The 15156-nt window shown below is 35.1% G+C and overlaps 3 protein-coding genes and 1 non-coding gene across 6 annotated transcripts; 1 reads left to right on the top strand and 3 right to left on the bottom strand.

Annotated features, from left to right (window-relative positions):
• Positions 1 to 1708: 1708 nt before the first annotated feature.
• LOC102615083 (histidinol dehydrogenase, chloroplastic) lies at positions 1709 to 6885 on the top strand. Of its 3 annotated transcripts, none has more exons than XM_006468269.4 (15): positions 1709 to 1873; positions 1994 to 2117; positions 2606 to 2727; positions 2840 to 2892; positions 3043 to 3115; positions 3253 to 3354; positions 3427 to 3528; positions 3634 to 3705; positions 3777 to 3839; positions 3966 to 4007; positions 4416 to 4475; positions 4618 to 4728; positions 5399 to 5569; positions 6010 to 6100; positions 6309 to 6885. In XM_006468269.4, the coding sequence occupies exons 2-15, from the start codon at positions 2003 to 2005 to the stop codon at positions 6590 to 6592; spliced, it is 1461 nt and encodes a 486-aa protein (XP_006468332.2). In that variant the 5' UTR covers positions 1709 to 1873; positions 1994 to 2002; the 3' UTR covers positions 6593 to 6885. The 3 variants fall into 3 exon arrangements, with proteins under 3 accessions (XP_006468332.2, XP_052290987.1, XP_052290986.1); XM_052435027.1 differs by having other exon boundaries at positions 1764 to 1873; positions 2063 to 2117; XM_052435026.1 differs by lacking the exon at positions 1709 to 1873 and having other exon boundaries at positions 1888 to 2117.
• A 1404-nt stretch (positions 6886 to 8289) lies between these two features.
• LOC102621157 (putative germin-like protein 2-1) lies at positions 8290 to 9301 on the bottom strand. The gene has a single exon (XM_006468290.3). It carries the CDS (start codon positions 9120 to 9122, stop codon positions 8466 to 8468), a length of 657 nt encoding a protein of 218 aa, XP_006468353.1. The 5' UTR covers positions 9123 to 9301; the 3' UTR covers positions 8290 to 8465.
• A 1739-nt stretch (positions 9302 to 11040) lies between these two features.
• On the bottom strand, positions 11041 to 11122 carry TRNAS-UGA (transfer RNA serine (anticodon UGA)). The gene has a single exon. It is a non-coding gene; the product is annotated as a tRNA-Ser (tRNA).
• A 2451-nt stretch (positions 11123 to 13573) lies between these two features.
• Positions 13574 to 14814, bottom strand: LOC102621438 (putative germin-like protein 2-1). The gene is made up of 2 exons (XM_006468291.3): positions 14431 to 14814; positions 13574 to 14313 (listed from the first exon to the last, which is right to left on the bottom strand). Exons 1-2 carry the CDS (start codon positions 14549 to 14551, stop codon positions 13778 to 13780), a joined length of 657 nt encoding a protein of 218 aa, XP_006468354.2. The 5' UTR covers positions 14552 to 14814; the 3' UTR covers positions 13574 to 13777.
• Between the last annotated feature and the right edge of the window lie 342 nt (positions 14815 to 15156).

Here is a 15156-nt window from a genome sequence, read left to right as displayed (position 1 = left end):
AGAGATGGCAATGGGCACCGCCTGCAGCGGATTTGCCATTACTAAATCTAAATCTGCACAAAATTTAAATTACCAAACCCACCCGCAATCTGCAGTGGGTTTTAATTTTTTTTAAAAAACCCACCCGCAGCGGGTTTTAATAATTACCAAACCTGCAATAGTATCCGATTTTAATAATTACCAAACCTGCAATAGTATCCGACGGATTTTTTATGGGTTTCCGTATTTAAAATCATAAATATTTAATATATAAATTTATAATACTAACCTCAAATTCCATATAGCATACTCAATTTTATATTTAAACAATGTTAATAAAAAATTAAAATTTCTACATCAATTCAATACAAATTCTCAAATTTAAGTATAAATTACACAAATCTATTTAAAAAACACAAACTAATATCTAAAAATAATAATTACATTTCATATTATCATTTAAAACAAGATCCAAGAGAAGATATTCATTTCATTCACCACCATAAGCACCCATCCAACACAATGCCTATAATAATAATTAAGATTAATATTTTCAAATACTAATTCGAAGGGAAATGTCTTTAGTTTTCTTTAGGTTATGACTTTAGAATAAGAGATGGGCCACATACACACATACACAACTTTGAGCCTTTGTCTATTTGGTAATTTGATTAATGAAATTATTTTCTTTATATATTTTTATATTTAAATTAAATAAAAAATATTTGAAAAAAAATATTGCGGGTTTGGTGGATATCCATACGGGTATCCACCGGATATAAGGTTAATACCAAACCCACCCACATCCATGTGCGGGTTTTAATTTATAATACTAAACCCGCCCGTAATGGGTAAAATTACCCACAACGGGTGGATTTTGGCGGGTGGGTTTGGGCGGGTTTATGGATTTGCGGGTACAATTACCATCCCTATTCCCACCATAGGAATGTAAAATGTAATAATTATTTTCAATTTTAAGTAGGGTTCACCACTTTGATTCTCATTCTAAATCTTATTTAAACAAATAAATATATGGTTCATCCTTATTTCTTAATTTTCATCTACATTCCCAATAAATGGACACACTGTTAAAGTATTTGATGGTTTTGGCCGGAAGAGTCAAAACATTGAGGGCGCGGCAGAAAATATCAAAACAATCGGGGACAGGATAGAAATTTTCAATGAGTATTGGCTTTTACCGCCCGTTAATAGTACTGATATGAAACCGTTTTCCAAATTTATTATTTTAACCTCAGTGAAAATTACTGCTTGGTGCATGAAACTGACGTGATAAAACCCTTTTGCAAATTTATTATTTCTGTTTTTCTTTCTTTTGTTTGTGCAAATAAATTCGCTGAGCAGGAATTGTATTCCTCCTATTTACTATTGTCTTCCTTTTTCCATTTTTTTCTTTTTAAAGTTTATTTAATTAGATTTGTTATATCAATATTTTCTTATCTCTAATTTCTGCTTTTGTAGGTTTCTGGGTAGTGTATCTAAGTTTTCGTATTTAAAAAATAAATAAAAATATCGTTATGGTAAATTTTTGTTTTTATAATGTAAATTTAGAAGGGGTATTTTGGCACATAGATATCCAATTCATTGTACTTATTTAAAATAATAGGCAGTATCGTTATTGCACACGGCACCGTTAAATTTAAAAACGGATTTGACGGTTTGGGGTGCGCACTGGAAGAAGTCGAAATAATTGGGCGCGCGGCGGAAAATATAAAAAAAATTGGGTACGAGCGGAAATAATCCAAACTAAAAAGCCCAAAAAGCAATCGAAGAAAGTGGGTGGGAAAAAAAAGGGCAAACGAAACAGAACAAAACAGAAGGGAAAGCACTAGCAGAAGTGAAGAGTAGATTCTGCTATCGGGAAACAGCCGCAAAGGTAAGCGGCAGTTCGACCTCTTCTTTCAAAATTGGAAGCAAAAGAGAAATATTTTGAAATTGAAGAAAAAACAAGATTTGTTTGGAATTTCAAATGATGTGATGATTAATGTGATTGAAGGTTGTGGTGATGACGGACACTCAGCTTCTGTTCTTTAACCGAAGCCACATTTTTATTAAACCTTTGCAGAATCGTCGTTTTGGTTTCACTCGCGTCCAGAAATACAATCAGTTTTTTTCGTCAGGTAGGTACCTTTATTTTTTACATTTGTTCTATTTTTTTTGCACTGTCTTCTGATTGTCGCTAAAATGCATTTTTTTTTTCTGGGGAAATTTTGTTATAATTTGAATTTTAGGATTTATTATCATTAAATGTAGGTCCAGTAGATTTCTGTTGAGCTTTTAAGATCTAATCGAGTAGATTAATAAGGTGTATTGGCACTATTTCTTGTATCAATTTTTTTTTTCTTGAGATGAAATTCTTTGTGAAATCTCTTTAATTTTTTTTTTTCAGAGAAGTACTGGAGAGCTGCTTTTCAAAAGCATTTTGAAATCTTTTTAAACATCACTTTTACTCTAAATCTTCGTCAGTTGATCAATATTTGGTGGATAATTTACCGTACATTGACACTTTTCTATTTCTATATTTTGTACATTTATTTATATATATATATATTTACTATATATGGCTAGGGATCTCTTAACTTCTTTTACTAATTAATTCTTGCCACAGGTTTAATTCACAAGAGAATACAGTGTTCGATGAAGTCTTATAGACTATCAGAACTGACTCATGCTGAGGTCCAGAGCTTGAAGGCTCGTCCTCGTATTGATTTCTCTTCTATTTTCAGCATGGTCAGTCATTATTTTGTTTCTGGAGCTCTTTGTGAAGAATCTGTCACTCACTTTGTATGTAAATATAACATACTTAGTGCTTTGATAATCTGAAATATCTGCTCTGTATCAGGTCCATCCAATTGTTGATGATGTTCGCAATAGAGGAGATGCTTCAGTTAAAGAGTTTGTATTTCTTTGATTCCTTAGATTTTCTTGATATTTTGCACCTGTTTTCAAGGCTGTCGCCTGAACATTGTAGTTAAAACTCGCTTGTTTCACCTATGGTTTTCTTTCATGATGACATTTGACATTGATTATATATTTATTGTGCAGTTATACTGAAAGATTTGACAAAGTTAAACTGGAAAAAGTAGTTGAAAATGTCTCTGAGCTTCCTGACCCTGAGGTATTTCGTTTTGTTTATTTCTAGGCATGAAATTTGCTTAGACTACTTATTTTATATCCTAAAACATCTACATGTAATTTGCCTCCTCTACCCGATGAATTATTTTGTCTCTTATTCTAGCAACTGCCGTTTCACAGCTTGATGCGGCTGTTAAAGAAGCATTTGACGTGGCATACAACAACATATATGCTTTTCATCTTGCTCAAAAGTCAGCTGAGACAAGTGTTGAGAACATGAAAGTAAGTAAATGTTATTGATTGCTTGCTGTTTTCTCCTTATGTATAAACCTTTTGGTGTCACAAATTTTTCAGGGTGTTAGATGCAAAAGAGTGGCGAGGAGCATTGGTTCTGTAGGTCTTTACGTGCCAGGGGGAACTGCTGTTTTACCTTCAACAGCTCTGATGCTTTCAGTAGTATGTTGAAGAGATGTATTATATCAATTCTTTTTCCTGGTTTACCTTCCACATTGTTCATGATGGCTGGAGTTTGATTTAACATTTATTTCATCTGTCTTTCAGCCTGCACAGATTGCTGGATGTAAAACAGTTGTCCTTGCGACTCCCCCAAGCCAGGATGGCAGCATATGTAAGGTATTCTCTCAGACTTATTGAATTATACTATGAATATTACCTGCTGAGTGCTCTTCAATGTTTCTCTACAGGAGGTACTGTATTGTGCCAAGAAGGCCGGTGTCACTCACATCCTTAAGGCTGGAGGAGCTCAGGTTTGATCAATATTGTAAACAATTCTCATTAGGTTATGCATTTGGCAGTGCGGTTCTCTCCCAGTTACCTTTCTTTCTGTTTAGTATTTATAATTCATAAAGTTTTTCATTTTTTTTGTTTTACAGGCAATATCAGCTATGGCTTGGGGAACAGAATCTTGCCCAAAGGTATTAACTTCCTTGCAACTTATTTCTTAGTGTCATACATGTTCCACTAGCAATTCCTTGATATGAGCTTTAGTGCCATTTTATAATTTACCATTCTTTTACTTTTTTCCTTGTTCTAAGATATTGATACCGCGGTTTCTACATTTCCATTGTTTTGACTGTTTGGAAAGTCACGAGGTCCTATGTTTAAAGGGATAACATACTGTTTTTGCTATTAAAATCTAGTGATTCAGTCCTGTAAAAATGATGCAAGCTTGTGCTAGTAACTATGCTATGGAAAAGGAAATGCTTCAATTACAAATTGGTTAACAAGTATAGTCATTTATTAGTGGACAGTATTATTGTCTCTTCATTTATTTATTCATTTACTCTCTAATACAGTAGTGTTTTTTCATCATTACATTGTAGGTTGAGAAGATTTTTGGGCCTGGAAATCAGTATGTCACAGCTGCAAAAATGATTCTCCAAGTATGTATTCCTTTTTCCTTGCTTATATGGCTACAGTTCTTTCCAGTCATATTAAAGAAAAGTGTCGAGGAATTGCAAACTGTGCATCTTGTAGTTGTTCCAATTTGACTTGGCTCATTACATGTTAATATCTGCTCGACAGAACAGTGAAGCAATGATTTCAATTGACATGCCAGCTGGCCCTTCAGAAGTCTTGGTCATTGCTGATATATATGCCAGTCCTGTTCACATAGCTGCAGACTTGCTATCTCAGGTACTTGATTTGTTGTCTTTCTTATAGTTTTAGATGGAATTATTTATTATTTCATCCTGATTATAAAGCACAAAGTGACTATAGTTTTGCCTCCTATATTGTTTAGTCATTTAGAAAAGCTTTGTCACCTTTAGACTTGTTTTGTCATTGCAAGAGCTATTGCAATAATGCTGCCGTACTTAAGCGACAATGGAAATTATATCATTCAAATGCTTTCATTGGTCATCTTTGTCGGTTTCCAACTAACAAGATTTTTCTATAGTTTCGAAATTATTTTCTCAATAATGAACAAAGTTTTCTTGAAAGGAGAAATCTTCCTGTTAATTTATATCCCGTTAATATGATCATTCTTAGGCTGGATCTTGCGTCATAATTTTGTCACCCCTTGCATACTTCTTTTCTGCAAGAACAAAATGTTTGTTATGCTTAGTATCTTTAGTTTAATGTATATCTGTCTTAATTCTGCTCTTTATTCTAGTAGTTTTTTATTCGCCAAATTATCTGAGGCCTATGCTTTTTTGAATCCATTTGTAGATGTTATGCCTTTAATACCTGTCTAATTTCTCACATTGGACACTCTGATTGCATAACATATGCACGAATAAAAAATTAGTTTCCTACTTATTTATTCAATAGTTTATGTAAGCTGATGTCTCTTCTTCATGCTTAGGCTGAGCATGGACCGGACAGTCAAGTTGTCCTTGTAATTGTTGGGGATGGAGTGGATCTAGAAGCTATTGAACAAGAAATCAGTAAGCAGTGCCAGAGCCTTCCAAGGGGAGAGTTTGCTTCAAAAGCACTGGGCCACAGTTTCATGGTCTTTGCCCGTGATATGTTGGAGGTTAGTCAAGAATTTCCTTCATTTGTACTTTCAAACTTAGATGAAGTTGATCAACAATCATCCATGTTATTTTTAATCTCTGTGAAATGAGCTTAGGATTGAGGAATAGCAGTGTAGGTGGCATAGAATTTTCTTCTTTCACTAAATATTGTAGTATCATATCAGATATGTAAACTGGCTAGGTTGCCCACGCCTGCTTCCTGGTGATGACGTTTTATTCTGATGTTTTATTTTAGACATCTGGAAACAAATAAGGTTACTGTATTTGAAAACAGTTTTCAAGAAGAACTCAATCTCCAAAGATTAATGCTAAATACAATGACACATATCTGGTATCCTTCTGAAGAATTCCAGAATTCTTAAATCATACATGTTACCATGCAGTAGGGTCTTTGAAATTATATTAATTTTAAATGTACCTTTGTCATTGGTTCTCGTAGGCGATCTCCTTCTCAAATTTATATGCACCCGAGCATCTAATTGTCAATGTAAAGGATGCTGAAAAATGGGAGTCCATCATCGAGAATGCAGGTACAGCTCTGAAGTTCTTCCTTTCATCAACCCTTGCTTTCTAGCAAGCCTTCTTTTGTGTGTCCTCGCCATTATTGATTGAACTACTATGACTACATTTATGATCTGGGTTTAATAAGTGTAGTTGAGAGCTCAATGGGCATTTTGTCATCTAGATGTAACTCCACAAAGGATTAATGAAAAACGACCTGGTCATTTGTCATTGCAGGCTCGGTGTTTTTGGGAGAATGGACTCCAGAAAGTGTGGGAGATTACGCAAGTGGGACAAACCACGTCCTTCCCACATATGGGTATGCACGAATGTATGGGGGTGTGTCTCTTGATTCCTTCTTGAAATACATGACGGTGCAATCATTGACAGAGGAAGGTCTGAAAAAGCTTGGTCCATATGTCGCAACCATGGCGGAAATTGAGGGGCTAGAAGCCCACAAGAGAGCCGTGACTTTTCGATTACAGGATATTGAAGCCAGGCAAGTTTCCAGTAAGAGATGAAAAACTATTACCTCATTGAGGCAGTCTTTGTTGTATTTATACACAAAACTTTCCGGACATCTGCTCTCTCGTTTCAATTTCGCGAAAGTTTTTGAGATTCTGCTATCATCCTTGGAGTTTTCACTGTTGTAACATGACGGGAATCATATTATTCCAATGCTATATAAGCTTCTAAGACCAATTAGCTTTTACGCTTCCTCAGTAACTTTGCAGGTTAGTCTGTTTTTGTTGTAACATGACGGGAATCATATTATTCCAATTCTATATAAGCTTCTAAGACCAATTAGCTTTTACGCTTCCTCAGTAATTTGGTTCAGAATCAACAAATTCAATGATTTGAAAGCTGATTGTGATCTCCATAGTTACAAATCTAAACCCAAATAGAATACCATCTCACATTAACTTTGCAGGTTAGTCTGTTTCAGAAAACTGCATGTTTTTAGCTAAAGATTAATAAGCAGATTCACAAAGTGCAGGGGCTGAAATCACCGCTAAAGGCAGATGTATCATAAATGCAACTATGCAACATCAACAATTTGCAAAGACGGCGCCAGCATGTCTCTTATACCATGTAGAGTCACGGGTCAAGGCCGGACCATTGTAACTTGGGCCAATCACCTCTATCACTCGAACCATAAGTACACAATGGCTAAGGGGCCAGCTCTAGGCACAATAGAAATTTTGCATAGCTTCGGATGGAGAGAGCTTACCTCATTTTTCAAGCTTGAGGTCCGTTTCTGCAATTTAAACAATCCATGCCCACTAAATAAGGCTTGTACAATAGCATGTACGAAAAACTTCAACCAGAGATTGTCTATCATGAAATGCAAGCTTTGTTTGCATGAAAGCTATTCCAAAGTGTGAAGATAAACATGTGAGCTCCTCTCTTTTCAACATTTCTCTATCCTGCAAACCATTTCATTTCCTATGTACTATTGTTCTCTTGTTTACACCATGATTGTTGAAAAAAGAGTACATCTCCGAAGCAGAGATGATGAAACAGAGTTGTTAGAATTGCAAAAGCCAGAATCCTGTCATACACTTACTTAAGTACTAAAAGATTAAACTCAATAACTAATAAGTTTCCAGCTGGATGAGCTAAAGAGTTACAGATTGGAGTGTCAATTTCTTGTTTATCAACCCTAGTTTCTGAGTACTGAACTTAAAATCCTAAGGATACGTTTGCAGCAAGCAATTTCATTTAATAGCCTTTTCCAATGTGAGCACCTAAATGAAAAAAATGGGGAAATTGATGTACCTTCATTTCTTCCGGATTAGTAACTTCATACACCATGTGCTTGCACTGTAGTGTAAGTAATGGCTACGTTCTCTGAGTTTATATAATACAGAAAGGGACATGGTACTAGGAAGACACGTGTGAGGGAGTGCATACAAGTATCCTTGAGACACCGATAAGTGATAACACGCATACAACGACACGTGCTCGTGTACTTCTGTCTGAAAGTGTCTGTCAGTGCTTCAGTTAAATATTGAGAATAAGATGTGCCCAGCTACCTTTTAACTCCGAAATTTTTTAAATGTCTCTACAAAGAAGGCCATATTAGACTGGAAAAGTGAGAAATTTTGAGAATTTTTAAGAAAATTAATGAATAAATGAAGTGATTGAGAATAAACAATATAGTTACACTAATTATTATTATTATTTAAGGCAGACGTGAAGAGAAAAATGACACAGATTGAGAGAAATATAATAAATGAATTTGAGTGATATTCTTTAAAACTCATCAAGCCATTGCAGTGTCCAGCCGCAAATAATTAAACCATTATACATAAGAGAAGCTAGCACAAAAATACAACTTCATCCGATCCCAAGCCAAATCCAACAGGAAGGAATATTACTATACTTTAAGAGCTAATTAAACTTGGAACGCAAGATAGCCACATTCTTCTTGTCAAACAGGAAAGTCTTGGAAATAATTTCATCATTAAGAACAGGCTTGGATGTGAAAAGAGCCGGTGCTATACTGCTGGTGCCAGGGTTTTGGCTGTTGAGTGCTGCAATTGCGACAGCATTGACCTTCCCCACATTCCTCTGGTAATGAAGCAAGCCCATTGGAAAAACAAACACATCACCCTTGTTCAAAATCTTGGAAAAGTGACGATAATCGGGGGCGGTGCCGATGAATCCAACTTCGAGGGTACCTTCAAGAAGAGTCATTATTTCGGAGGCACGAGGGTGAGTGTGCGGTGGGTTGAGGCCATCGGGGGCAAAGTCAACGCGTACCATTGACAGTCCAAGAGTGTTAAGCCCTGGAATCTGTTGTACATAAACAGGGGTAGCCTTAGACCCCATTGGGTTTGAAAAGTTGCCCTGTTTGTCAAGGCCGGTGAAGTAAAAATCATCGGCGTGAGCTGTCTTTGGATCCTTGCATGGTGCACCGTTAACGAACACATGGCTGTAGATGTCAGCCACGCAGAAATCAAGTATATTGTTACTGTCAGCTGCCAAACACGCAACGAAGAACGAAACTGAAAGCAGCCCTATCAAGCAGATTTGAGTAGAGGCCATTTTTTTTTCTTGCAAATTAAATGCTGCTTATTACAACAATTATTGAATGGCCTCAAGCTGTGGGAAAACCTTGCATTGCACATTTGTTCTTTTATAGGCGGGGGGAGAAGAAACTTGTTAACGATGGTTGATTCTAAACATCTGCAATATTGTTAAATTTGCCCTTAACTAATATCTTGTGTGGCTCTCCATTTTCCCCGCGCTTCATTGAAACCTATGCCACCGCTCCTCAAACCTCATTTGGGTTTGTTCTAAATTTCAGCTCGAAATCTAATTGACCAGTCAATTACATGCTATAGATTAATACAGTTACCAACTTTGTCCAATTGAATTATGGGATTTTTTGTAAAGAAAAATATATATAGATGTCGTGTTGTTGATTGTATTAGATGGGTACCAAGTGGTATGCTTTTTAAATCACTCATAGTTTTATATTTAGGCACATTACGTATATAGGTGTAATATGATTTTTAATGAAGGCTTCACCAATTTTTGGACTAGATAATTCTTCTCTTCACAAAGAATTAATAAACAAATTTTTTGATACGACTAGGGATGGCAACTAAATTCAGACCCAGATCGGACCCGGACTGAACCCGGACAATCCGGTCCGGGTTCAACCCGCACAGCAATTATTTTTATGCGGAATCCAGATCAGTTTTTGAGAACCCGCATACTTCCGGGTCCGGGTCCGGTTTCAGGTGAACCCGCAAATTCGGAACCCGGATCTGGATTTATTTATTAAATATAAATAGAAAAATTAAAAAAAAAAACAAAATGGAACCCTAGATCTCTCAATCTCTCTCGTTCGGTTCCTCTCTCGATCTCTCACTCTTTTCAACTGTAATTTCTCTTCTCTCAATCTCTCATTTGTTCCTCTAATCCTCTCTCAATCCCTCTCACCCGTTCCTCTCTCAATCTCTCTCACCCGTTCCTCACTTAATCTCTCTCACTCTCTCTTCAACTCTCCGTAATTTCTCTTCTTCAGATCAGATCAGATCAGATCCTTCGCGGCGTGGCTTGTCATCACCTTCACGGTGCGGCTGTCATCACCTTCACGGCTGTCATCACTCATCAGCATCACTCGTCTCATCTCTCACTCTGTCGCGGCCAGCAAAAGTGGTTGAAATCCACCTCAGTCGCGGCTGTGTTCTGTGTTCATCAGCATATCCTTAAGCTCCCGCTGTGAATATTTGTGAGTCTCGGCTTTTCTATTTACAATTTGTGAGTCTCGGCTTTGCTTTAGTTGTTGGTTACTGTAAATTTAGTGCTAATTTAATGAAAACTGTACTGCCCTCTTGTTGATAATGATGGTGCTTTAGCATTCTAATCTTTTTAAGTTTGTAGCGCTTTTACTTTCGTAGATTTTAGTTTCCAATTGTTGTATGTGCAATTTGGATGAAAAGGTCTGCTTGTGTGTTGGAAAGGAGGATGAAGTAAGCAATCTGGTTCTGGAAATCTTGTTTGTGTTCTGTTTTTTGGCCTTTTTTTTCAGCAGCTTAAGTAAAGCAATTCGGGTTCAAAACCCGGAATCCGAAAACCCTGATTTTTCTGGGTTGAGCCCGGAACGGACCCGGATTAAAAATAATTCAGTTTAATGCGGGTCCGGTTATGAGAATTTTGTGTCCGGGTCCGGATCCGGAACAGCCGAATCCGGACCCAGACTCGTAAATTGCCATCCCTAGATACGACACTCGAATTTTCAGTTCAGGGAATAGAAATGCATGTAGCAGTAAAGAGTACTGTTCGATGACAAAAGCGTAGTAAATTTCGTATAAATAATTTGAGGTTTGAGGGGAGGTTTCTGCCTAGTTCCAAATTCTTTCAATCTAAGTAGTATACTATCAAACCCAAAGGGGGGTAGCTAATAATTACACTCTGCTTGAAGCCTATAAAAATAAATGTAAAAAGTGGTACCCGTCGACAGCAGGGTTCGAACCTGCGCGGGCGAAGCCCAACAGATTTCAAGTCTGTCTCCTTAACCACTCGGACATATCGACTTTAGGGCTTCGGCATTGTACTTTAAAATTATCATAGATGATAAATAAGTGCATCCAGGGTCGGTGTGTCATTCAATAATTGCTGTGAAATTAACACATTAACAATTAGGCATAAATTTTATTGTTACTTAAGATATGCTGACCAATGATTAGTGTCGTGTCACTTAAACTACAAAATTTTTTATTCTAACTTTGCAATAAAAGAATTATTAATTTTAATTAGGGTAAATGCTCATTTAGTTCATATTCTTCAACTTAAGTGTCTGTTTAATTCTTATATTTTAAAAAAGTGCTTCAAAACACCTTATGGTTAAATATGTTGCATTCTTACTCTTTTTTTTTTCCTTAGCTTTTACAATAATACCAATGCAACAATATTCTTAACATTAATTAATTTATCTTTAAAAATGTTAATTTTAGCAAATAAACTAATAAATATTAGTACTAAAAAACTATTTTTTTTGTACCCATGCAACAATCTTTCTGATAATTATTTATAAATTAATTAATATTAGTCAATTTAAAGCAATGTTTAATATCCTTACAACAATCTTACTAATAATTATTTTATAAAAAATTGATTTAAAAAATAATCCTAAAAGTAAAATAAAAATATAAAAATTTGGATAAATTTTTACGTTACTTTTAACGATATTTTGATAAATTGTCATTTTTTTTTCTTTTCATTAACATCCCCAAAAATATTGTTGCAAGAGTATTCTTGTAAAAGGTAAAAAAAAAGTAAGGATAGAAATATAATATATTTAATAGCAAGAGTGTTTTGAGTTATATATGTATATATATATATATATATAAAAGAACTAAACGAGTACTTAAATTAAAATATAGAGACTAAACAAACATTTACCTTTCTAATTATTTGATTGTCTAAATAGTGCAACATTAATATAAGAACATAGAAATTCCAAACCCCATCCCCTCAACATTTTTCTCTAGCTTATTTACTTTACGCTCGTTCTTACATCCGAACAACATTTAAAAACAAAAAAAAAAATGAAAAAATTAAAACTCACTGATCATTTACACGTATGCATATGTCTGTGTGCACGCAATCTTTATTTGTTTAATTTTAGGAGAATACATATAATTAAGAGAAATGATGCCGTCCAGTTCTAGTGGGTTGAAAAATTCATCATATATATATCAAATATATCAAATATGTTAGAACAATAAAATTCTTTTGTCAGTTCTTTGAATAATTAAATAAAGGGCTAGCTCTAAGTTTGCCAACTAATTATTTTAACCTTATAGATATAGATAGTTTATTACGAATTTGGCCTTGACTTGGTCTTTCATTTCCTCTGTTGTGTTCTCTTCTTCTGCTCCATTCACATATAATTTTTCTTTTTAATTTGGTTCACTGTTTGACTTGGCTGCATACATTCGGGTGACAGAGTGCCTGCATTATTTTATGAGTAATCATAAATTTTTTAAATTTTTTATCTTAAATTTTATCGTAAATAATATGTCATTAATTGAGTAATTAATAATTTTTTTTATAAAATTTGAATAAATAATTAATTATATTATCTCACTGATCAACATAATAATTTGTTGGGATTGTTTTACCAATACAGCATGCAAGTCGCCTAACAAACCAAGTCCAGTCAGTAAGTTGTTGTCCGCCGCGTTTCGTCCAAATTTACTTAATTGGTAAGAAATGGTCATGATAATGCCTCTATATTGTGAAGGCTCACATGCGTACATGAAATGGTTTTCTTTTTTATCTTCTTTCATCATCCATCATTGGATAAAGATTTACATATAAATTAATATTCATAATTAAGTTTGGGATGTGACATCTAAAGTGTCATTTATCCGTATGTAATGTTGTAATTTTAATTCATTATGATAAAAAAAATATAATACCATCACATTAATTATCTCTCACTAATCACTATCCCAAGCAATTACTTTCTCATGACAATTTTAGAGCCTAAACTTAAGTCACAAGCTAGCCTATCATCTAATGCGATAATATAATACAAGTCGGGATTACCTATTTGTGTCGTAGTCCAATCTTTAATTCAAGAATAAATCACATTGATTTTGCTCGACATTTTGTTCAAAATTAGATAAACAGAAGGTTACTATGAGCATCTTATGTTCCTATCACTCGATCAAGTCTTTGGAGATTATTTTCTATTATGATAGTTACAACTGATAAGAAATACATGACTTTACAATCTGTGTAATTATAAATTGATCAATGCCTCATAATTCGAATAACCTTATTTCCATTTTTTTGTCTAGTTACTGTTTTCACAAATGGAACTCAGATAATTATACGTGAAAAGCCCCCATTTGCATTAGTGAAGAGTGATAAACGACCCGCCTTCACAATGCAAAGTTTGAGCAAAAACATTCAAAAAAATTTGTTCCTAACTGTTTGATTCATTAATTAATTATAATGTTATATTAATAACTCTTGAAAAAGAAATTCAGATGAGGCTGAGATTAAAAATTAAAATGAAAAATGAAACATTCATTTGAGAACCAATTCCCAATAACAAATTAAAACAGCTAGCTAGCAGTTATTTTACATCACATGAATATCTGAATAAAGCTAGCTAGCTAAGGGAGACTAAAAATTATCAGCTGAAAGAAAAGGCTCTTGTCTGGCAATATAAGCGCTTAGAAATTTTTCTGAATTTGTTGGATACGAAACTGATCGACTTGGAAAGCCTTGGCGAGAATATCAGTTGAGATTTTTGGATGGGAACCAAACACGGTATTGGGAACTGTAACAACTCCAGGATTTTGGCTACCAAGCGAAGCAAGGGCAACAGCTTTTCCACGTCCAATATTCTTCTGAAAGTGAATCATGCCTTTTGGGGCGACAAAGAGATCACCGGGTCGAAGCACTTTTGTGAAAAGTCGATTTTCAGGATTGGAAGTCACAAATCCTGCTTCCAGGGTTCCTTTCAGGACAGTTAAAATCTCTGTGGCTCTCGGGTGAAAATGGGGTGGATTCACGCCTCCTGGAGCAAAATCTGCTCTTGCTATTGAGATTCCAAGCGTGTTAAACCCTGGAACCTGAGTTACAGTGATACGAGTTGCGATTGAACCGAAAGGATTTGACGTGTTTCCTTCCCGGTTAAGCCCACTGAAGTAGAAATCCTCAGCTTTCACCAGCATCGGATCCTTGCATGCGTACCCATTTACAAGCACTGACAAGAAAATTTCAATTTTGTGAGCGATCATCTTTCGTCTATGGTTAGTTGCAAGTGCAATGATTCAGGATACAATGATTAATTTTATCAATCAAAATTAATAAGAATACCCACCTGGTTTTTGCAGGTCCGCCACGCAAAAATCTTGGAGAGGGCTGGGATCAAATGCAAATGCAATATCGGAACAAGTTATGGAAATCACGAGTGCTGCTAAAAGGAGAATTCTGGCTGCCATTTTGAAGTCTCCCAATGCGAAATCGTTGTTATGTTTTTGTGCAAATTGGTTCGGTTTTGATATGTGTTAATGCATATGTGTGCATGCCACGGTTTCCTTATATAGAGAGGGAGCGAGCAAGACGAGATAGATAATCAAGCTGAGCTGCCGGCGCCCGTATGCGTAAATGTTGAAATGATAAATCGTCATTGTTGATCTGGTCCGGACGCATACAAAATAATATGCCAATTGTTTTTTTTTTTTTTTTTCAATATTTTTGTACAATAGTGTAGGTAATTTTCTTTTGAAGCAGTGACTTGGTCTTTTTCTATATTAGTCACTTTGTGCCAATTTCATTAGCACCAGAAACTTGAGCATAATTCATTACAACTGAAATTAAAAAAAAAAAGGGGTTAACAAAGCAAACTCGAAGTGTCATTCAAAAGGATACAATCACTTTAAGCAAATCATACTCTACACTACGTACCAAAGCAGAACAGAAACCTTTTAACCCGTTCAGTTGGAAAGCAGCATGCAATTTGTTATATAACACCGTTAATAAAATTGCATCAATTAAATATCAGTAACGAGTGAAAAGATAAAAAAAAAAAAAAAAATTTATATGG

Source organism: Citrus sinensis, chromosome 2 (assembly GCF_022201045.2).
Source record: "Citrus sinensis cultivar Valencia sweet orange chromosome 2, DVS_A1.0, whole genome shotgun sequence".
Classification (NCBI taxonomy): domain Eukaryota; kingdom Viridiplantae; phylum Streptophyta; class Magnoliopsida; order Sapindales; family Rutaceae; genus Citrus; species Citrus sinensis.
This window is presented reverse-complemented; position numbering and strand designations above follow the sequence as displayed.